At 44.9% G+C, this 24,426-nt stretch overlaps 1 protein-coding gene across 1 annotated transcript in view; it reads right to left on the bottom strand.

The window, feature by feature from the left end:
* Positions 1-469: 469 nt before the first annotated feature.
* Positions 470-24,426, bottom strand: part of LOC144698064 (uncharacterized) — a 56,623-nt gene continuing 32,666 nt past the window's right edge. Inside the window, 3 exon segments of the mRNA XM_078569992.1 lie at positions 470-587; positions 2,950-3,396; positions 8,838-9,509. Of these exon segments, the coding sequence (XP_078426118.1) occupies positions 470-587; positions 2,950-3,396; positions 8,838-9,509 (1,237 nt within the window).

Genomic DNA, 24,426 nt, shown 5'->3' with positions numbered 1-24,426 from the left:
TGCTGATGTTAATAAACTCCAGCCCAGTTATAGGGGTTTCTATCTTGGATAACGATCAGATGAATCAGATTTGTGTTAAACACATGGTGTATTGAGTCTTTTTTAATATTGCTGATACAAATTAGTTCTTTTTGAACATAGGAACATGTCTCAGGACATTGGGGCAGCAATGAACAAACTCAGGGGAATATTGGATACAGAGTCAAAACAACATTATATTCTTTCCCCATGTGACCTGTCTCAGAATTCTCTCATCAAACAGACCATCAACATGAGAGGAATTGACATTTTAAGTCATTCCAAGAGGAAATTAGAGGCTGTAATTATCCAGGATGTTGTTCTGAAATTTACACTACCTCCCACTGTCACTGGCAAAAGACAGCTCATTGTTCTAATTGTGTTGTAGCCTCTGTCCCAGATGTTGTTCAATGTAGATTTAATGTTCAGAGAAAGGGGTGAGATTGGATGGTCAAAACCGCTCACGGGCTATGGAGGGTGATGTTGACTTGAATGTGCCAAAAACAGTGTTCTTCACAGGCACCAATACTTTATCCCCAGTATTAGTCACTTTGGTCGGTGTTGTCCACCTGATAAGATAGAATGTGTCCTCATGTGTCTGTTTGAATGGGTGCGGGTGTATCCCTGAGTGTGGAAGTGTGTGTAAAAGTGTATGGGTGTGGAGAGGTTGTCTGAGTGTGTGTAGGTCTCTGTGTGTGGTTGTCTGTGCTACTTCTCATTAGCTATAACACAAACCTTCCTCTCCAAGCAGACAACATGGCTCCTGAGAATCCCATCCAGTGGTGTGAATGGTACGATTCGGAGATCTTACATCCAGGGTGAAACCACAGGCTGACCATGTGCTGTGTAAAGCCTGACACCTATACAACCAGGCCCCACTTCTCCTGGAGCAACATGAAGTGTCTGCTGCTTTCCAGATCCATTCCTTTCCCCTCACTATTATCCTCAGATAGTTCACAAATTCCTTGTGTACAACATCCACCAACACGCCTATGGTTTGCACTTTAAATATTTCCATTGGTCTTTTTCACAGAGAGCAATGGGATTGCTGCTATCACAGGAATCAGTTCTGAAATACTGTCCCTCTGATCATTAGGCTTCCTGGAGTAATACACTGATCCAGTTCTTCCCACCTAACACAAATCCATATCCCCATCTGAGTTCCAGATTTTAATGTGATTGTCTAATATAGAAAACATATATCATTTAACCCATTTAAACCCGATTCAGCACACCTCCTCCACACACACTACAAGAGGTTGTCTTTGAGATCAGCTGTTCCTTTGTAATCTGGGTTGTTCTGAATGATGACAATATGAACCTTCTTCCTAACCTGTCCTAACCCTTGAAAGGGGGGAATGCGTCATTAACACATACATGCTTCAAGTTATTAATTCTGCTTAGCCTGGCTGACATAATTAATTTAGGACTAACAGAAGGATTAGGGTATGGTCGAATGGACAGATGTCCAACGGGGACATAAGGTGACTTCTTGCTAATGTCAGGATTACAAGGTTAGACATTATTTTTACATTGATTTTTTTAACAATTTGCTGATTTTTGATGGAAAGGGAGACAGTGAGAAGGAACTAGAAAGTCAAAAAGGTCAGAGGAAGTGCACTTGTGGTGTGGGGTGGGAGGGGAGTAACAGAGGAACCAGGTATGGGTGCAGACCATTTCTACATAGGCATGAACGTACAGGATCGAAATTATAAACAAGGGCACACGGTTCATTCTGTAATCATGATCAATGCTGTAATGTCTACAAAATACTCCAAACGTACGGGAGAAACTTGTATCGATGAGATGTCTTTGGAGCTCTCCTGTATCCCCATATTTGTTGTTAATGTTGCTTTTCCATCACACAGCTGACTCATGTCGAGTGTTTTAGATTCTCCACAACACCCTTCTGTCGGTTCATTCACTGAAACCACGGACTCTCCTTGTTTAACGGTGACATTCTCTGTCTGACCGGTTATTTCTTGAAGTCAGTCAGCCCTTGAATTGCTTGTACATCGTTTCATCATGTCCCACCCAGCTGGCCACCAGTGCAGAGGCGTTGGAGGAGGACGGTTTGGTCCACGTTGTTCGAGGCTGCAGACAGGCCGAGAAGGACAATGAGGGAGTTTTCCTTTGTCACATTCACATCGGGTGTCATTGGTGACTTTGGGAAGAGCTGTTTCGATCCCGTGACAGAGACAGAGATCTTATTGGAGGGATTTAAACATGGAGTTCTGGGAAATGTGAGCATGGGTTTGGGAGGTGATCAGGATTTTGGAGAGCGAAAGGAGGTGGGAGCTGGAGCGGGAGTTAATAGGATCGTGGGGTCAAGTGTTGGTTTTATTGAGGACAGGTGATGATGGCAGATTTGAAGGAGAGATGGGCAGTACCAGGAGAGAGAGAACCGTTAATATCAGTGAACATGGGGAAAATGGGTGATCAGCAGTTCAGTGGGAATAGGGTTGATGGAGCAGGAGGTGGGTCTCATGGGCAAAGTGAGCTCTGAGAGGGCAGGAAGGGGAGATGGGAGAGAAACTGGAGAAAGATATGGGTTCAGAGCTCAGACATGGGGGATCTTTAGAGAAAGTTTGTCCCGATGGGCTAGTGGAAGGGAAGAAAGCAGCAGAGGCAGCTGATCGGATTGTCTCAATCTTAGTGACAAAGAAGCTCCATGAGCTCCTCACACTTGTTGCTGGAGGGGAGGATGGAGGAGATAGGGGAGAGGGAGAGCCCTTCAAAAGGAACTAATGTCTTAGGGATAGTAAAAAGATTCAACATCATCTATTTAATAGAAAGCTTATTGATTTTATTTTTATCCAGAACATTGACACCTATAACTGGGCTGGAGTTTACGAACATCAGCAGAAACAGACCCCAGTGAAACATGGTTCAGTTGCAAAACTCAATCACTGTAGTTACTCGTGAACTCGCTGGTGTCTCAGAAGGTTGGATGACTGAGTGAAACCTTTCCCACACTCAAAGCAGGTGAACGGTCTCTCCCCAGTGTGAACTTGCTGGTGTCTCAGAGGGTTGGATGATTGAGTAAATCCCTTCCCACACACAGAGCAGGTGAAAGGCCTCTCCCCAGTGTGAACTCACTGGTGTGAAATAAGATTAGCTGATCGCCTGAACCCAGTCCCACAGTGAGAGCACCTGAATGGTCTCTCGTCACTGTGAACTCGCTGGTGCATCAACAGATGGGATGAATCAGTGAATCCCTTCCCACATTCTGAACAGGTGAAATGCCTCTCTCCAGTGCGACCATGCTGGTGTCTCAGCAGGTTGGATGACTGAGTGAATCCCTTCCCACACTTGGAACAGATAAATGGCTTCTCCCCAGTGTGAATTCGTTGGTGCACAGTCAGATGAGTTGATCGCCTGAACCCAGTCCCACAGTGAGAGCAGCTGAACAGTCTCTCGTCAGTGTGAACACGTTGATGGGACATCAGTTCCCAGGAACTTTTGTAGCACTTCCCACAGTCCAAGCATTTAAAAGGTCTCTCGTCAGTGTGAACTCGCTGGTGTTTCAGTAGGTAGGATGAACGAGTGAATCCCTTCCCACAGTCGGAGCAGATGAACGGTCTCTCTGCTGTTTGACTGCACTGATGTCTTTCCATTCAATTGAATCCCTTCCCACAGTCCCCACACTTCCACGGTTTCTCCCTGTTGGGAATGCATTTATGTCCTGCCAGATTAGATGATTGGCTGAAGCCTCGTCCACACACAGAACACGTACGGTTTCTCCCCACTGTGAACGGTGCTTTTTCCTTCCATGTTCAAAATCCGATGACATTCAGGTTACGATAAACTGTGGAACTCCACGAGATCCTGATGTGATGTTTGGTTTCAGTTTCCTGACTGCAAATCCTCTCCTTCTAATATCCTGTGGAATTGATTTAAAACAGAAAGAGGCAGTGAGAGAGAACCCACAAAAACACAAAGGCAGGTTGTGAAACTGAGCTGAATGAATCTGGGAATTTGTGGGGCAGGCACGAGGAAAAAGTGACCACGAAAGATGCTGGATTGTCACAAAAACTCAACTGGTTCACTAAGGTCCACCAGGGAAAGGACCTTCTACACAGTCTGTGCCCATAAATTTCAAAATTGTGCCTGAACACTAAGGTCTAGGTCATAGGAGCAGGAGTCCTAACACTGACTCCTGGGGAAATCCACTTTCAACCTTCCTCCATTCTGAAAAATCATTACTCTCTGTTTCCTGTCATTCAGTTAATTTTGTACCCATGTTGCTGCTGCCCATTTTGTTCTATGAGCTATAACTTTGCTCACAAGTCTGTTATGTAGCACTTTACCTAATGCCATTTGGAAGACTATGTACACCACATTAACAGCATTACCCTTATCAACTACACTGTTAACTCTTGAAAAACCTTAAGCAAGTTAGTTTAACATGATTTTCCCTTAACAAACTTGTGCTGGCTTTCCTGAATTAGCCCACATTTGCTTAAGTGACTATTAATTTTGTCCAGAATTATCACTCCCAAGGCTAAACTGACTGGTCTGGTAGTTGCTGGGCTGATCATTACACCCTTTTTGAACAAAGGTGTATGATTTTCAATTCTCCTGTCCTCTCTCACCACTCATGGGTCTGAAGAAGATTGGAATAATATGGTCAGTGCCTCCACAATTTCCACTCTGAATTCCCTCAGTATCCTTGGATACATCTCATCCAATCCTGGTGCCTTGTCAACTTTATCAGACAGCCTATATAATACCTTCTCCTTATCAATATTAAACACCACAAGTGTTTGAACTACCTCCTCTTTAACCATGACCTGTGCAGCATCATCTTCTTTGGTAACGACAGATGCCAAATATTCATTTATACCTCATCCATGCCCCCTGTGCCAATGGGTAAATCACCTTTTTTAAAATCCCTAATCAGCCCCTTTCTCCTTTTACCGGCCTGTTACTAGGTATCAGCCAGAGAAAGCGTTTTGATTTCCTTCCATGTTAGCTGCCAGTCTCTTCTCATACTCTCTCTTTGCTTCTCTTACTTTCTTTTTCCAATTTCTCTCTGAATATTCTTTCTTTATCCTGTCTCTCGGTTGTATTAGCCACCTGATATCTCTGTTAGCAGACTTATTCATCTCCATCTTAATCTCTTCTCTTATTTAGTGAGCTGTGGATATGTTAGCCATACCTTCCTCATTTGTAAGAATATGTCATTACTATGTCTGATCTATTTCCTCTTTAAGGCAGCCCATTCCTCAATTACAGTTTCTAGTGCCAACCTTTGATTCCACTTTACTGGGTCAGATCCATTCTCACCTTACTGAAGTTGGCTTTCCCCAGTTAATTATTCTTTCTCCTACAAGTAACCTTTGCCCACAGACAGACAGGCCAACTGTTTACCTTCCAGATTTAAAGGCCGATGATATTCAGGTCCTCACGAATCGAGTGACTCTGCCAGATCTGAATGGATATTTGATTTGAGTTTCCCATCTGTCAACCCTTAACTTCAAAGATCCATTATCAGAAATTTACAGAAACACTAACCGTCAGTCGAAGATACAAATTGAGAGACAAACATTTCTCCTGGTTTGAGTTTGCTGTGTGTAAATCCTCCCCTTCTAACCCCCTGCCAAAGGAGTTTCCAAAATCCATCCCTGTCAGTCCAGGATAGAAATGCACAATATCCTCTTCTCCTGCTACCTGGACCAGGATGGCCGCGCATGCGTCCTGCTGCACATTGCCCCCGTGAAGATGGCGGTTGTTAACTCGGGCCTGTCTCCGAGAGGAGCCGCGGGTCAGAGTTGTCCCCTCTCCATTCGGTGTAACCGCAGGACCGGTAGCTTCTTATTCAAGATTTCAGACCTTCGCAGGGTCTTCATGAAGCCTCCCCGTCCACTCCGCCGCCTCCATCCCTCCCCCACTCACCGGCTCCTTTTACTCGCCTGTGTTCGCCATTTCTCAGCGTCTTCCACCAGCTCCAGATGGTACTGCGCATGCTCCAGTCAGAGATCGCAATGCGCATGTACCAGTCACAGCCAACTACTGCGCCTGCGCGAGGACCGCCTGTCGTGAGGATAGAGCACATTCTGCCCCCCACTGAATCCTGGGTAAACGTACCGCCATTGAAAGGCCTTTTCTGTAAAGATAATTATGTTTAATGTTCCGATGATGATTGGCGCCATAGGGGGCTAATGTATAAAATTATTAATATTGATATGGCAACCATAGTGCACGGCCCCTCCACCATAGTTCTGTCCTGGGTGTAATTAACAACAGATCAAACCCTGACAGTTAGATCTGAACTCACTGGAGTCTCAGCAGCGGCGCAGACAAGTGATTTTTCTCCCCATATTCTGACGACTGAAACTCTGTCTTGTCAGTTGGAATGTAGCAATTGTGGATCTAATCCTTTGACCTTCTAAAACTGGAGTGTTAGCTGGTGGGCAGTGAGCAAAGGGTTGCACACATGAAGTATCTGAATGGTCTCCCACAGGTATGACTGTGCTGCTGTGTCAGAAAATGGAATAACGAGGTGAATCCATTTCCAGATTCAGGTGGTGTGATTTCATGGCGTGATTTTGCAACATAAGTGTTCAGCTCACACAGGGATCTCAAACCCTTCTGAGAATGTGCTCTACATTCTCAACCACAGTTAGAGAAAGGTGGTGCTGTAAATCTGAAATAAAAAAACAGAATATTGGAATTTTCAGCAGATCTGGCAGTGTCTGTGGATAGTGAAAGATGTATTTAAATTTCAGGGCTGTGGCTTTCCATCAGAATTGCACTGCATCAGTGAGCAGACTTGAAAACTTAACTCTATTTCTCAATTCACAGATTCTCCTGGATGTGCGGAGTATTTCCATGATTTTCTGCTTTTATCTCTGATTGAAGAAGTTGCATATGAATTGTGAATTAGATTTATTGATGACTAATGTACATTTATTCTCAACCATCTACAAGTGGAAAACTCTTCCACTTGTCTACCCTGTCAACCCCTTTCATTATCTTAAAGGCCTTAGTCAGGTCATTATTCACTTTCATTTCCAGAGAAAAACTTTTCAATCCGTTAAATCTCGGTGAATTTGACATATTTTCCAATTCTGCCATCATTCCGGTAAATCTTTTTTGCACCACCCCCAGTGCTTCGCTCCTTCCTATAATATGGAGGCAGAGCTAATCTGAGCATCAAAGTCACATTGTCCCAAATTCCTGTATGTTGTAAGGATCATTCTTGCAGTGGGAGAGGGAATATGGTTTCGAGCTGTTATTCACCATCCCCTGTTTCAGCCATTCTCCCATAAACTGAAAATAAGATTAGATGAAATGAGCAGATCTAATGAGCCGCTCTGTGACATAATGAATCAATTACAAAGTTGTCTCTCAGCCTTACAGTGAAGCGGAGGGTATTTTTCATTCTAAATTTGCTAATTATACCATTAAGAATACCTGTCAGAGAATGACTAGATTTCAGCATGGGGCCAGTGTAAAGCTCATTTAACATGATTACCAAGCAGTGAAGAGGTGAATTTGTAACTCACATGGACCTTGTTTGTGCATTTCCCAGATTAATAGTTGCACTGAGTCTGTTGTTCTCCACCTTGATATATTCAAGATGGAAATCCATAAATATTTGGGCACTAAGGGATATGATGATAGGATGGGAAAATGGAGTTGAGCTGGAAGAACATTTAATGGTGGAGCAGGCTCAAGGGACCTTTTGGTCCAACCCTGCTCCTATTTCTTGTGTTCTTATGAACATCAGTGTGAATCATTTCCATTCAAGCACAGCAGATGCAGCAGCACCCGTCCACCTCCTCCCTCCCCACATTCCAGGGCCCCAAACACTTTCCAAGGGGCACAGTGATTTACTGGTACTTCTTGCTATTCAGTATTGTCTATTCACTGACCACAGTACGGTTTTCTCTACATTGAGGAGATTAAATCCCAATTGGGTAACTGCTGTGTGGAACATCGCCTTTCAGTCTCCAAGTGTGACCCTGAGGTCCTGGTCATTTACCAGTTTAATCTCCACCCACTCCCACTCTGACCTCGGCCTCCTGCACTGTTCCAATGAAGCTCAATGGAAGCTCAAGAAACAGCAGCCCATCTTTCATTGGACACTTTACATCCTTCTGGACTCAACATTCATTTTGACAATTTCAAATCATAACCACTGCTCCCATTTTTTCTGACAGTAGGGTATCGTAATGGTTCTTCTTTTACCATTTATCTCTCCTCTGGGCCTGTCTGTTGTTTATCCACTTGACCCATTAGTTTATTTCCTTGTCTCATTATCACCCAATGCTGCCTTGCACCATCATCCCCTTTGTCATTTAATCACGGACAAGGGGGATCTTTAGAGATAGTTTGTCCCGGTGGGATAGTGGAAGGGAGGGAAGCAGCAGAGGCAGCTGATCGGAATGTCTCAATCTTAGTGACAAAGAAGCTCCATGAGCTCCTCACACTTGTTGCTGGAGGTGAGGATGGAGGAGACAGGGGAGAGGGAGAGCCCTTAAAAAGGAACTAACTTGTGCTAGAAATATCAAAACGACTCAACTGTTCATCGCAAAGCTGATTTATTCCAATTTTATACAGAATCTGTAACTGGGCTGGAGTTTATTAACATCAAAAAGGAACTAACTTGTTAAAAATAGTAAAAAGGTTCAACGCATTGTGTTTAACACAATGCTGATTTATTTGACTTTTTATCTCAGTGGGCTGGAGTTTATTAGTGTCTACAGAAACACATTATAATGAACATACTTCAGTCCTGAATGTTATTAAGAGCAAAATCCCATCACGACAGTTACTTGTGAACTTGCTGGTGTCTTAGCCGGTGGGATGACTGACTGAATCCCTTCCCACATTCAGAGCAGGTAAATGGCCTCTCTCCAGTGTGAACTCTCTGGTGTCTCAGCATGCTGGATGACTCACTGAATCCCTTCCCACATTCGGAGCAGGTAAATGGCCTCTCTCCAGTGTGAACTCTCTGGTGTCTAAGCAGGATGGATGACTGACTGAATCCCTTCCCACATTCGGAGCAGGTAAATGGCCTCTCTCCAGCATGAACTCTCTGGTGCAGCAGCAGGTTGGATGACTGAATGAATCCCTTCCCACATTCGGAACAGGTAAATGGCCTCTCTCCAGTGTGAATTCTCTGGTGTTTTAGCCGGTTGGATGAACAACTGAATCCCTTCCCACATTCAGAGCAGGTAAATGGCCTCTCTCCAGTGTGAACTCTCTGGTGCAGCAGCAGGCCGGATGACTGACTGAATCCCTTCCCACATTCGGAGCAGGTAAATGGCCTCTCTCCAGTGTGAACTCTCTGGTGTCTTAGCCAGTGGGATGACTGACTGAATCCCTTCCCACACCTGGAACAGGTGAACGGTCTCTCTTCAGTGTGGACTCGCTGGTGTGCGATGAGATGAGATGATCGTCTGAACCCAGTCCCACAGTGAGAGCACCTGAACGGTCTCTCATCAGTGTGAATACGTTGATGGGACTTTAGTTCCACAGAACTTTTGAAGCACGTCTCACACTGTGGGCATTTAAAAGGTTTCTCATCTGTGTTAACTCGCTGGTGTCCCATGAGGTTGGATAATTGAGTGAGTCTCTTCCCACGCTCAGAGCAAGTGAATGGTCTCTCCCCAGTGTGAGTGCACCAATGATTTCCCAGTTCCAATGGGGATTTGAATCTCTTCCCACAGTCCCCACATTTCCACGGTTTCTCTCCACTGTGACTGCATTTATGCTCCTTCAGGTCAGATGATCGGCTGAAGCCTCGTCCACACACAGAACACGTGTACGGTTTCTCCCCACTGTGAACGGTGCTTTTTCCTTCCATGTTCAAAATCTGAAGATACTCAGTTCAAGATAAATTAGGCGACTCCATCAGATCCTGATGTGATGTTTGGTTTCAGTTTCCTGACTGCAAATCCTCCCCCTCTAATACCCTGTGGAATTGATTTAATATAGTAAAACAGAGATAACCCACAAAAACACAGGTAGGTTGTGAAATTGAGCTGAATGAATCTGGGAATTTGTGGGGCTGGCACGAGGAAAAGGTGACCATCAAAACTGCTGGATTGTGATAAAAACCCAACTGGTTCACTAATGTCCTTCAGGGGAGGGAACCTGCCACCCGGTCTGGGCCAACACAAGACTCTGGCCTCCATAAGAACATACGAAATAGGATCAAGAGAAGTTCTAACACCCTGTCAAGCCTGCTCCACCATTCAATACGATCGTGGCTGATCTTGGGCTTCAACTCCACTTTCCCACCCACTCCCCATATCCCTCGACTCCCTGAGAGACCAAAAATCTCTCCATCTCAGCCGGAAATATATTCAATGATGGAGCATCCACAACTCGCTGGGCTGGAGAAATTCAATGTGACAGAGAGAGAAAGAGACAGAGGAGTGAGAGAGACAGAGAGAGAAGGTTACTAAACAAAGCACAGTATGTCAATAAACAGAAATCAAGTACATGGGATTGGGGTAATATCCTGTTATAGATTGAGAATTGGTGAACAGACAGAAAACAGAGAGTCGGAATAAATGTCTCATTCTCAGGATGACAGGCTGTTATTTGTAGGGTACCCCAAGGATCAGTGCTTGGCCCACAGCCATTCACAAACTATACAAATGATTTGAAGGCACTCATTTAAGCAGCACCTAAATTTTCACATACTCATCCTTGTTTTCCTCCATGGTTGTGATCATTCCCATCTCTGTAACCTGCTCCAGCCTCACAATCCTCCCGAGATATCTGCTCTTCTTGAATTCGAGAATTACTGATTTTAATAATTCCATCACTGGTTGCCATTCTGTCAGTTTCCAAGACTCTAGAATTCCCGCCCTAAACCTCTCCGCCTCTCTACCTCATTTGCATCCTTTAAGATATTCCTTCAGACCGACCTCTTTGACCAAATTATTGGCCACCTGCCCGAGTATCTCCATGGTTTCTAACATTTCTGTGAAATGTCTTGGTAAACTATATAACAATAAATGTGTGATATAAACACAAATTGTTGTTGTTGATTTGGAGATATATCAATGTCCCTTCCTCATCGCTGGGTGAATAACCTGTAGCCCCTTACCTAACAGCATTGTGCGAGCACCTTCACCATACGGACTTAATTAGTAATGGGTTGAAAGGTTAGGGGGAGAGGGAGGGAAATTTGAGTTGAGGCCAAAATGAGATCAGCCATGATCTTAATGAATGGTGGGGCAGGTTCGAGGGGCTGAATTGCCCACTCCTGCTCCTAGTTCTTATGTTCAAGGATCTATGGACATGCACACCAAGGGTCTGTACTTCCTCAGGTCCTACCATTCATCATGTACTCCCTTGTCTAGTTAGTCCTCCAAAAATGCATCAACTCACACTTTTTGGGATTAAATTCCATTTTCCACTTCTGCCCATCTGACCAGCCCGTCTATATCGTCCGGTTGTCTAAGGGTTTCCTCCTCACTATTTACCACACTAGTGATTTTTCTGTGTTACCTGTGAACTTACTGATCATACCTCCTGCATTCATGCCTACATCATTAATGTCCACTAAAAACAACAAGGGACCCAGCACCAAACCCTGATGTACGCCACTGGACACAGGCTTCCAGTCACAAAAACAACCTTTGACCATCACCCTCTGCCTCCTGACACTGAGCTAATTCTGGATCCAATTTGCCAAATTGCCCTGGATCACATGGGCTTTTACCTTCTGTACCTGTCTCCCATGCCAAACCTTGTCAAAAGCCTTAGAGAATTCCATGTGGACTACATCAGTTGAACTACCCTCATCTACACACCTCGTCACCTCCTCGAAAAATTCAATCAAATTTGTTAGACATGATCTCTCACTGACAATGCCATGCTGACTATCCTTGATTAATTCTTGCCTATCCACGTGGGGATTAATTCTGTCCCTCAGAATGTTTCCCTACCACTGATGTTAGAATCACTGGCCTATTAGCTCCCTGGTTTATCCCTGCCATTCTTCTTTAATAATGGTACCACATTAGCTGTCCTCCAGTCCTCTGGCACCCCTCCTGTGGCCAGAGAGGATTTGAAAATTAATATCAGGGCCCATGCAATCTCCTCCCTTGCCTCCCACAGCACCTGGGATACATCTCATCTGGGCCTGGGGATTAATACACTTTTAAGGCCCAATAAAACCGCTAATACCTCCTCCTTCTCAATACTCATTTGTTCAAGTGTATCACAGTCCCCCTCCCTGATATCTACATCATCCTTCTGTATAGTTAATACAGATGCAAAGCACGCATTTAAAACCTCATCTACATCTTCCAGCTCCTCACAAAGATTGCCATTTTGGTCCCTGATGGCCCCTAATCTTTCCCTGCTGATCCTCTTGCCCTGAATATACTTATAAAATGCCTTTGGATTTTAACTTATTTCACCCAGCTGTGTTTTTCATGCCCCCTCTTCGCCTTCCTAATTTCTTTTTTAAGTAACCCCCTGCACTTTCTCTACCCATCATGGGCTCCTGCTGTTTTGAGCCCTCGGTATGGACCATAAACTTCCCTTTCCCCCCCCCCCTTATCTAATCCTGTCAATTCCTCAACATCCCAGTTTCTCTGGACTAGTTGGTCCTTTGTGGGAAAATGTTGGCCCTGCACATTATTTCCTTTTTGAATGACTCCCACTGCTCTGATGTTGATTTCCCTACAAGTAGCTGCTCCCAGTCCACTTTGGCCAGGTCCTGTCTTATCATGTTGAAATTGGCTTTCCACCAATTCAAAACCCTTATTTTCGATCCATCTTCGTCCTTTTCCATAACTACTTAAATCTTACTGAGTTATGGTCATTATCACTGAACTTCTCCCCCACTGACACTTCTACAACTTGCCCAGCTTTGTTCTGTAAAAGAAGGTCCAGCACCTCTCTTGTCGGACTTTCTATGTGCTGGCTTAAAAATCTCTCCTGGATACATTTGAAGAATTCAGCCCCCTCAAAGTCTTTCACACTTTGTTTATCCCAATTAATATTGGGGAAGTTGAAATCCCCGTCTATTATTACCCTATTATTTTGACACTTCTGAGATTTCCCTACATATCTGCCCTTCTATCTCTCCCTGACTGTTTGGGGGTCTATAGTATGCTCCCAACAATGTGATTGCCCCCTTTTTATTTTTAATTTCTACCTATACAGCCTGATTTAAGGAACCTTCTAAGATACCATCCCTCCATACTACAGTAATTGACTCCTTGATCAATATTGTGACACCACCATCTCTTTTACAACCTCCTGTCTCGCCTGAAGATTCTAAATCTCGGAATATTGAGCTGCCAGTCCTGCCTCTCCCTCAGCCATGTCGCTGTGATAGCAATGATATCATATCCCCATGTGTTAATCAGCATCTGCAACTCATCTGCCTTACTCACAACACTCCTTACATTAAAAGAAATGTCATCCAGCCTTGCCATGTTGCCTTGTGCCTTAACTTGACTATGTACACCTTGCTTTCCAGACTGACTTGTTTTTTTCTAATATTCTTTTATGTACATCACCCCCTACTATACTTCCACTCAGTATCCCACCCCCATGCCAAATTAGTTTAAGAGCCCACCGACAGCACGAGCAAATTTCCCCACACCTTTTAAAGGACTTCTCACAAGGTCTCTTGTCAGTGAGAATGCGCTGGTGTCCCAGCAGTTCGGATGATGTCCTGAACCTCTTACCACACTGTGAGCAACTGAACAGCCTCTCACCAGTGAGAATTCAATGTGTTTCAGCAGGTCAGTCCAAAGAGACAAACATTTCTCTGGGTTGGAGTTTGCTGTGTGTAAATCCTCCCCTTCTAACCCCCTGTAAAAGGAGTTTCCAAACACTCGGTATAAACTGGGCTCCGGGAGTTTCTAATCCGGGTTTGGAGTCCTACAGCGGGTGTGTGTGAACCCTCCCAGTCCACCCTCCGGCTCCATTCCTCTCCTGCACTCGGCCCTTTCTCACCCGCTGGACTTTAAATTCCACCGCAACAAAAACAAAAATACCTGGAAAAACTCAGCAGGTCTGACAGCATCTGCGGAGAGGAACACAGTTAACGTCTCGAGGCCATATGACTCTTCAACAGCACTAAGTAAAAATAGAAGAGAGGTGAAATATAAGCTGGTTTAAAGGAGGTGGGGGGGGGGGGGGGGGACAAGTCGAGCTGGATAGAGGGCCAGTGATAGGTGGAGATAACCAAAAGATGTCACAGACAAAAGGTCAAAGAGGTGTTGAAGGTGGTGATATTATCTAAGGAATGTGCTAATTAAGGGTAGAAAGCAGGACGAGCAAGGTACAGATAGACCTAGTGGGGGTGGGGGGTGAAGGGATTGAAATAGGCTAAAAGGTAGAGATAAAACAATGGATGGAAATACATTTAAAAATAATGGAAATAGGTGGGATAAGAAAAACCTTTATAAATTATTGGAAAAAAATTCCACCGCCTTCATCCCGGTCCCCCGCCCACACTGCGCATGCTCCACTCCCAGCAGGCTCCGCCCCTCTCACTCCGATTGGCTGGAGGACCAGTTGATCCCGCTCGGTCCTCCAATTCCGCCCCTTCTTCCTATTGGTCCGGAGCTGCCGCCAATCATTCGGTGTCGAAACATGCGCAGTCCGTGGAGACAGACGGGAGCTCCAGTGAGCGGATTTAAAATGCGGGTTTTACAAAGACCAAGTGCAAACCCAGAACCGAAAATAAACGCGTGAACAGAGATAGGGCCGGCGGATGAATTTGGAAGCTTCATAAACTCACGGTACCGGCCCCAATCCCTCAATAAGAATCCACCATCCCCGGGTTTGCTCGGCGCTGCGGGAGAAATGCCCGAGTTAACGGCCGCCATCTTTATAGGGGCAATGTGGAGATTGGCGCATGCGCGGCCACCATCTTGATGGGTCAATGTGCTACAGGGCGCATGCGCAGCCGTCATCCTCACGGGGAGAATGAGCAACAGCCCGAGGGAGACGTTCATAAAATGTGTGTTCGCCAGGAGTTTTAGATCAGCAACAATAGAATTATAAACCCATAGTCACTCAGTAGTACAGAATTTAAGTATTGCTGAAAAAGGGAGACATATTTGCTGATATTTCATGTTGCACTCCTCTGGACAAATGCAAAAAAAACAAATTTCTGAGCGAATAACAATTTGTGCCGCACAAGGAAAGGGTGTTGACTGGTTGGCCAGTCAGCTCTGATTGGTCAAGGCATTACCATGGAGAATTCACCAAAGAGCTATCATCCTCCATGCTTTTGTTTAATTCAACAAACGGCCCCATCCCTGGACATGCACCTTCTGTCTGCAGTGGACAGTTCCCTGTGTATGAATATATGCAGCTTCTAGCAAGCAAAAGTAAGCCACATTTTGAGCCCGACTTATAATCTTTGAAATTTGATGTTCTTGCGTCTGTCCTGATGAGTACAAGAGAAAAGGTTTCAACAGAATGTCTCTTTTTTTAGCAATACTCAAGTGTCTTAAAGGAGGAAAATGTGGTAGACAGAGGGAGAGGTGTAGGGAGAGAATTTCAGAATTTGGGAACGAGGGAACTTAAGGCAAGGTCATTAATGCTGGAGCGATTAAAATGGAGAATGTACAAGCTATCAGAATTCGAGCAGTGCAGATATCTCGGAGGGTTGTAGGGCTGGAGGAGATTACAGAGATAAGGAAGTGCGAGGCCATGGAGGGATTTGAAAACAAGGATGAGAATTTTAAAATCAAGCTGTTGCTTGACCGGGATCCAAGACAGGTCAGGAAGCAAATGGGTGACAGAGGAACAGTACTTGCTATGAGTGAAGACGTGGACAGCAGACTTTTGGATGGCTTCACGTTTACGGAGAGTAGGATGTGGGAGATCAGCCAAGAGTGTGTTGGGATAGTCGTTCAAGTCTGGAGGTAACAACGGCAGTGATGAGGGTTTCAGCAGCAGATGCACTGAAACAGGGTGAGGGCGGGTGATGTTACAGAGGCGATCTTAGTGACGGCACCGATATGAGGTCAGAACCTGATCTTGAGATCAAATGTAACACCGAGGTTATCAACAAACTGGTTTAATCTCAGACTGTTCCCAGGGAGAAGGATTGAGTTGGTATCTAGGGAATGGAGATTGGAGCAGGGACTGAAAACAGTGTCTTCAGTCTTCTCAGTGTTTAATTGGAGTTAATTAGTCATCAGGAAGAGAAGCAGTAACCAGAATGGACCATGAGACTGATCCCAGGTTTAACTTAGTTAGAGAGGGAGAGATGGAAGGAAGGAAACCCAGGGAGGTTTGGAGAAACCATCTTCACAATCACTCATTAAAACTCCACACAGTAAGTTTTGGACACAAGGTTAATGTCTGCTATTCTGTAAGGTCGGTCAGGGGGTTTCAGATTAATGTTTTGTCACGAGTAATGACTGAAGTGAATGATGAAACATATTGTTATCTATATGGTTTATTATTGTAAAGTTATTTTTATTTATAGATCTACCTGAACTCGCCTGTCCTGAGCTGGTTTTTCACACACTGTCCCTTAGACTCAACACTTACCGACCAATCAACGTACCAGCTTCCTGTGACATCACAGTTGCCTCTTTCCCCCCTCTCCTGCTGCCTCACAGCAGCTGCAACAGTGAAATAGCCCATTCCTCACTCAAATCCCCCGTCTGTGTTTATAGACGTTCCTCACTCAAATCCCCGGTCTGTATTTATAGACGTTCCTCACTCAAATCCCCAATCTGTATTTATAGGCGTTCCTCACTCAAATCCCCCGTCTGTATTTACAGACGTTCCTCACTCAAATACCCCGTCTGTATTTATAGGCGTTCCTCACTCAAATACCCTGTCTGTATTTATAGGCGTTCCTCACTGAAATCCTCACTCTGTATTTATACACATTCCTCACTCAAATCCTCACCCTGTATTTATAGACGTTCCTCACTCAAATACCCCGTTTGTATGTATAGGCGTTCCTCACTCAAATTCCTGGTCTGTGCTTGTAGGTGTTGCTCTGCTCCCCACTGTCTCCTGCAGGTCCGCTAAGCTCTGACTCCCAGCAAGGTAGGCCTCACTCGAATCCCCGTAATATATTTATCGGCACTTCTCAGCTCCCAAGTATCTCCCACGGGTCCGTCCACTCCAACTCCCAGCAAGGTAGAGGAATGGAGCAAGTGGCTATGGAGTGGAGTTTGTAGCGGGGACTGAAGACAATGGCTTCAGTCTTCCCAATATTTAAATAGAGGAAATTTCTGTTCATCCAGTACTGAATGTCAGACAAGTCAGGACGGTGTGTAACTTGGAGGGGAACTTGGAGGTGATGGTGTTCACATACACCTGTTACCCTGGTCCTTCCAGGGATGGAGATTTAGAGTTTATCCCTCTGCTTTATCCAGTGCCTCGCCCACCTCGCTCTCTTATTTGCTCCGATGGAGTCCAGAGTGTTGTGTAGGCCCAGACCGGGTGGCACGTTCCCTTCCCTGAAGGACATTAGTGAACCAGTTGGGTTTTTATGACAATCCAGCAGTTTTCATGGTCACTCCTTCCTCGTGCCGGCCCCACAAATTCCCAGATTCATTCAGCTCAATTTCACAACCTGCCTTTGTGTTTTTGTGGGTTCTCTCTCACTCCCTTTTTTCTGTTTTAAATCAGTTTCACAGGGTATTAGAAGGGGAGGATTTTAATTTGGGGAAGTGAAACAAAACATCACATCAGGATCTGATGGACTCACCCAATTTGTCGTAACCTGAATATCATCGGATTTTGAACATGGAAGGACAAAGCACCGTTCACAGTGGGGAGAAACCGTACACGTGTTCTGTGTGTAGAGGAGGCTTTAGCGAATCATCTGGCCTGTCAAACCATAAATACAGCCACAATGGGGAGAAGCTGTGGAAATGTGCAGATTGCAGGAAGGGATTCACTTATACAGTTCAGCTGGAAACTCATCAGGACAGTCACACTGGGGAGAGGCTGTTCACCTGCCCAGAGTGTGGGTAGGGATTCATTAATTCATCCAATCTGCTCACAGACCAATGAGTTCACACTGGGGAGAGACCATTCACTTGCTCCTTTTGTGGGAAAGGATTCACTCAGTCATCCAGCCTGGTGATACACCAGCGGGTTCACACTGGGGAAAAGCTGTTCTCCTGCTCCGAGTGTGAGACTGGATTTACTGATTGATCCAACCTGCTGGCGCACCAGCGTGTTCACACTGACGAGAGACCGTTCAGGTGCTCTCACTGTGGGACTGGGTTCAGGCGTTTATCTGAACTCACCATACACCAGCACACTCAAACTGGGGAGAGGCCATTCACCTGTACAGAGTGTGGGAAGGGATTCATTCAGTTATCCACCCTGCTGAGACACCAGCGAATTCTCATGGGGAGAAGTTGTTCAGCTGCTCTGAGTGTGGGAAGAGATTTACTCAGTCATCCCACCAACAGACACATCAACAAATTCATATTGACGAGTGGCCTTTTAAATGCCCAGACTGCGAGAAGTGCTTTATAAGTTCTGGGTAACTGGTGTCCCACACTGATGAGGGATCGTTCAGGTGCTTTCACTGTGGGACTGGGTTCAGGCGATCATCTCAACTCACTGTACACCAGCGAGTTCACACTGGGGAGTGGCCGTTCAGATGCTCCAAGTGTGGGAAAGGATTCACTGAGTCATCCCACCTGCTGACGCACCAGCGAGTTCACACTGGGGAGAGACTGTTCACCTGCTCTGAGTGAATCCCTTCCAACATTCGGTCAGCTAACCGGGTGAAACACCAGTGTTTTCATAAGTAACTGCAGTGATTGGATTTTGCTGTTAGTTACATCCAGGACATGTTCATTGTGGTCTGTTTCTGCTGATGTTAATAAACCCCAGCCCTGTCACTCTGGTTAATATTCTGTATAAAAATCAAATACATCAGTTCTGTATTAAACACAGTGCGTTGAGTATTTTTAATATCTCGAACACAACTTAGTTCCTTTGAAGCACTTTCCCTCTCCTTCAAATCTGCCATCATCACTCCCTCCTCAATAAAACCAATCCTTGACCCAAATGCCCTTGCAAACTATCTCCCCATTTCTCTCCACCCTTTTCTCTCCGAAGTCCTGGTCACCTCCAAAATCCATGCCAATCTTTCTTGAAACTCCATGGTTCAATCCCATCAACCTCAAGGATTGAGAGTTTTCAGTGTGGGACAGAAGTGAAATGGGTCAACAGAGGAACAACACATTTCCAATCAGAGCAGAAATAAATGACAGACACAGAATGACTCTCCCATCTTTAGTTTCTTTACTAATTCCATCACCATCGCTTTTCCCTTACATCCTCATCCCTTTTGTTATTTATTCTCTCCTGTCTTCCATTTGATCAGAAACCTTCTCTTCTGTTCTCCCCACTTTTCCGCTTCCCTGTCTGTGAACTTTCTGAAAATCTGTAACATCTAAGTTCTTTCCAGTTCTGATGAAAGTTCAGCAGCCTAGAACGTTAACTGTTTCTCCCTGCACAGACTCAGCCTGACCTGCTGAGTATTTCCAGCATTTTCTGGTTGAGAATGAGAGTGACACATGTGTGGCCATTTCCCCTCTATACAGAATGTGTGACACTGATTTCCCGAGTGCAGTGGTCATTATGTTAAAGACAAAATACTGTGGATGCTGGAAATCTGAAACAAAAACAAAAAATGCTGGAAAAACTCAGCAGGTCTGGCAGCATCTGTGGAGAGAAAGACAGTTAACGTTTCGAGTCCGTATGACTCGAAACTCAGCTCTGAGGAAGAGTCACACGGACTCGAAATGATAACTCTGTCTTTCTCTCCACAGGTGTTGTCAGACCTGCTGTGTTTTTCCAGTATTTTTTTTGTTTTTGTTGTGCTGTGGTCGTTGTGTTTGCTTGAAACGTGATATTACCCAGTTATAAGACCATAAGACATCGGAGCAGAAATTAGGCCATTCGGCCCATCGTGTCTGCTCCGCCATTCAATCATGGCTGATAAGTTTCTCAATCCCATTCTCCCGCCTTCTCCCCGTAACCTTTGATCCCCTTACCAACCAAGAACCTATCTCTCTCGGTCTTAAATACACTCAATGACCTGGCCTCGACAGCCTTCTGTGGCAAATAATTCCATAGATTCAGCACTCTCTGGCTAAACAAGTTTCTCCTCATCTTTGTTCTAAAAGGTCTTCCCTTTACTCTGAGGCTGTGCCCTCGGGTCTTAGTCTCTCCTACTAATGGAAACATCTTCCCACGTCCACACTATCCAGGCCTTTCAGTATTCTGTAAGTTTCAATCAGATACCCCCTCATCCTTCTAAACTCCATCGAGTATAGACCCAGAGTCCTCAAATGTTAAGCCTTTCATTCCTGGGATCATTCTCGTGAACCTCCTCTGGACCCTCTCCAGGGCCAGCACACCCTTCCTGAGATACGGGGCCCAAAATTGCTCACAATATTCTAAACGTGGTCTGACCAGAGCCTTATAAAGCCTCAGCAGCACATTGCTGCTCTTCTATTCTAGTCCTCTCGAAATAAATGCCAACATTGCATTTGCCTTCCTAACTACTGACTCAACCTGCAAGTTAACCTTCAGAGAATCCTGGACTAGGACTCCCAAGTCCCTTTGCACTCCAGATTTCTGAATTCTCTCCCCATTTAGAAAATAGTCTATGCCTCTATTCTTCCTACCAAAGTGCATGACCTCACACTTCCCCACATTGTATTCCATCTGCCACTTCTTTGCCCAATCTCTGAACCTGTCCAAAGCCTTCTGCAGCCTCCCCGCCTCTTCAATACTACCTGTCCCTCCACTTATTTTTGTATCATCTGCAAACTTAGTCAGGATGCCCTCAGTTCCTTCATCTAGATCATTAATGTATAAAGTGAAAAGTTGTGGTCCTAACACTGACCCCTGCGGAACTCCACTAGTCACCGGCCGCCATCCTGAGAAGGACCCTCTTATCCCCACTCTCTGCCTCCTGCCAGACAGCCAATCTTCCATCCATGCTAGTACCTTGCCTCTAACACCATGGGCTCTTATCTTACTGAGCAGCCTCCTGTGCAGCACCTTGTCAAAGACCTTCTGGAAGTCCAAGTAGGTAACATCCATTGGCTCTCTTTTGTCTAACCTACTCGTTACCTCCTCAAAGAATTCTAACAGATTTGTTAGGCATGACCTCCCCTTGATGAAACCATGCTGACTTTGCCCTATTTTGCCATGCACTTCCAAGTATTCTGAAATCTCATCCTTAATAATGGACTCTAAAATCTTACCAACGACCGAGGTCAGGCTAATCGGCCTGTAATTTCACGTCTTTTGCCTCACTCCCTTCTTAAACAGGGGGTTTACATTAGCGATTTTCCAGTCCTCTGGGACCCTCCCTGACTCGAGTGATTCCTGAATGATCACCACTAACGCCTTCACTATCTCTTCAGCTATCTCCTTCAGAACTCTGGGGTGTAATCCATCTGGTCCAGGTGATTTATCCACGTTCAGACCTTTCAGTTTTCCTAGCACCTTCTCCTTGGTAATGGCCACCATACTCAACTCTGCCCCCCGACTTTCTTGAACTTTGGGCATGTCACTCGTGTCTTCCATTGTGAAGACTGATGCAAAGTACCTATTCAGTTCCTCCGCCATTTCTTTGTTCCCCACTACTACTTGTCCAGTGTCATTTTCTAGCGGCCCAATGTCCACTTTTTCCTCTCTCTTACCCTTTATATAACTAAAAAAAACTCTTGCAATCTTCTTTTATATTACTGGCTAGTTTCCCCTCATATTTAATCTTCTCCCTCCTTATTTCTTTTTTAGTTGTCTACTGTTGGTCTTTGTAGGCTTCCCAATCCCCTGGTTTCCCACTGCTCTTCGCCGCGTTGTATGCTTTCTCTTTAGCTTTTATGCTGTCCCTGACTTCCCTTGTCAGCCATGGTTGCCTCGTCCTCCCTTTAGTATGCTTCTTCTTCCTGTGGATGAATTTTTGCTGTGTCTCCCAAATTACTCTCAGAAACTCCTGCCATTGCTGTTCCACTGTCTTTCCTGCTAGGCTCATCTCCCAGTAAATTCTGGCCAGCTCCTCCCTCATGCCTCTGTAGTTGCCTTTATTCAACTGTAATACCGTTACATCTGATTCCAGCTTTTTCCTCTCAAATTGCAGGGTAAATTCTATCATATTATGGTCACTTCCTCCTAAGGGTTCTTTCACCTTAAGCTCCCTTATCAAATCTGCCTCATTACACATCACTAAATCTAGAATTGCCTGTTCCCTAGTGGGCTCCACCACAAGCTGTTTGAAAAAGCCATCTCGTAGACATTCCACAAATTCCTTTTCTTGGGATCCACTACCAACCTGATTTTCCCAGTCTACCTGCATATTGAAATCCCCAATGATCACTGGAACCTTGCCTTTCTTACACACCTTTTCTATCTCCTGGTGTATCTTGTGCCCCACATCCTGACTACTGTTCGGAGGCCTGTACATAACTCCCATTATGGTTTTTTTACCTTTGGGTTCCTCAACTCTACCCACACAGATTCGACATCATCTGACCCTACGTCATTTCTTGCTATCGATTTAATTTCATTTCTTTCTAACAAAGCAACCCCACCCCCTCTGCCAACCTGCCTGTCTTTTCGATAGGATGTACATCCTTGGATATTTAGCTCCCAGTCCTGATCCCCTTGCAGCCATGTCTCCGTAATGCCCACCACATCATACCTGCCAATTTCAATCTGCGCCAAAAGCTCATATACCTTATTTTGCATACTGCGTGCATTCAGATACAACACCTTCAGTCCTGTATTTCCCGTCCCCTTTCTCATTGTCGTCCCTTTATCTGATGTGCTTGAAGTTAGATTCCTAGCCCTTTCGAAACACTCAGTCCTATTTTGTGTTCTGGAGACTTTAATAGCCTCTCCTGGGCTCTCCTTTCTTTTCAGTTTTTTCATAATTTTCCATGAAGTTGAATCCACCCCCCCACATGCTAACCAGCTGCTTTGTTTCCCATTAGTCATACTTCTTGGAGTTTTACCCTTCCCTCTCTCTCCCCCCCCCCCCCCCCCCCCCCCCCCCCACCTCACTTAGGTCTCACGTGGAAGGTTTACCCCTGAATTGTTTCGGGATGGAGGTGGTACAGTAGTAATATCAGTGAGAATTAATCCAGAGGCCCAGGCATAGGGCTTCAGATTCCACCACAAATTGAGATTTTGATTTTTCATTCTTCCATGGGATGCGGGCATCGCTGGCTCGGCCAATATATATCTTGCCCGTCATTAATTTTCCCTTGAGAAGGTGTTGGTGAGCCTCTTCTTGAGTGACTGAAGTCTATGTGGTGCAGGTATACCCACAGTGCTGTTGAGGAGGGGCTGCCAGGATTTTGACCCAGTGACAGTGGAGGAACGGCGATACAATTCCAAGTCAGTCTTGGAGGGGAATTTGCCGGTGATTGTGTTCCTATCATCCTCTTCCCTTGTCCTTCGAGGTGGTAGAGGTCACGGGTTTGGAAGATGCTGTTGAATGCACCTTGGTGAATTGGGAATTGAATTAATAAATCTGGAATTGAAAGCTACTCTCAATAATGGTGAATTGAAGCTTTCTTCGATTGTCCTGAGAACCCACCTGGTTCACTAATATCCTTTCAGGACAGAAATGTGGCGTCCTTACCCAATCATGTGACTCCAGACCCACAGCAATGCGATTGACTCTTAGCTGCCCTCTGAAATAGCTGCGCAAGTCATCCCGTTCAAGGTTAATTAGGGATGGAGAACAAATGCTGCCCTTGACAGCGACACCAACATCCCATGAAAGATTTTTTTAAAGATGAGCAATTGCCATTTTGTTTCATTTCATGTCGAACAGAGTGACAGTAACTGCTGTCTCATTATTTAAAACCTCGATCTTTTACCTATTTAACCAGGTAACGTTAAGTGAGAGAAAACTGATTCACAGTGACCAGCATACTGCAGCTGCTGGAAATCCGAACTTAAAACAGAAAATATTGGGAACACTTAGCAATATCTATGGAAGTGAAAACAGAGTGAATGTTTCAGGTCATTGAACTTGAATCCAGTTATACAGTTCTGACGAAAGGTCACAGACCTGAAATATGAACTATGATTCTGTTTCCACGTTCATTAGCAGAAGTGATGAGAATTTCTGAATGTTCTGTTTTAATTTCAGATTTATAGCATCTGCAGTATTTTGATTTTCTATCAGTGTAAAGTGTTGAGAATCTGGTATCCCTTACCAGAATGGCTAGAGATCCATGTCTGAGCTGGAAACCCATGGGTAAAATCCCATTGCGAAAAGACAGTTCACCAGCTGAAGGTGGGCAGAAATTCACTCGGTCGTCCCATTTACTGAGACAGTCAAAATTAAGAGAGAATCATTCGGCTATTTCACATGTGAGGAGGGATTTACTCGGTTTCTCCATCTGTTAACACTCCAGCCTTAAAAGTTCAAAGCATTTT

Source organism: Cetorhinus maximus, chromosome 23 (genome assembly GCF_964194155.1).
Source record: "Cetorhinus maximus chromosome 23, sCetMax3.hap1.1, whole genome shotgun sequence".
Lineage (NCBI taxonomy): Eukaryota > Metazoa > Chordata > Chondrichthyes > Lamniformes > Cetorhinidae > Cetorhinus > Cetorhinus maximus.
Note: the sequence above shows the minus strand (reverse complement) of the source record. Positions and strands in the feature narration are given on the sequence as shown.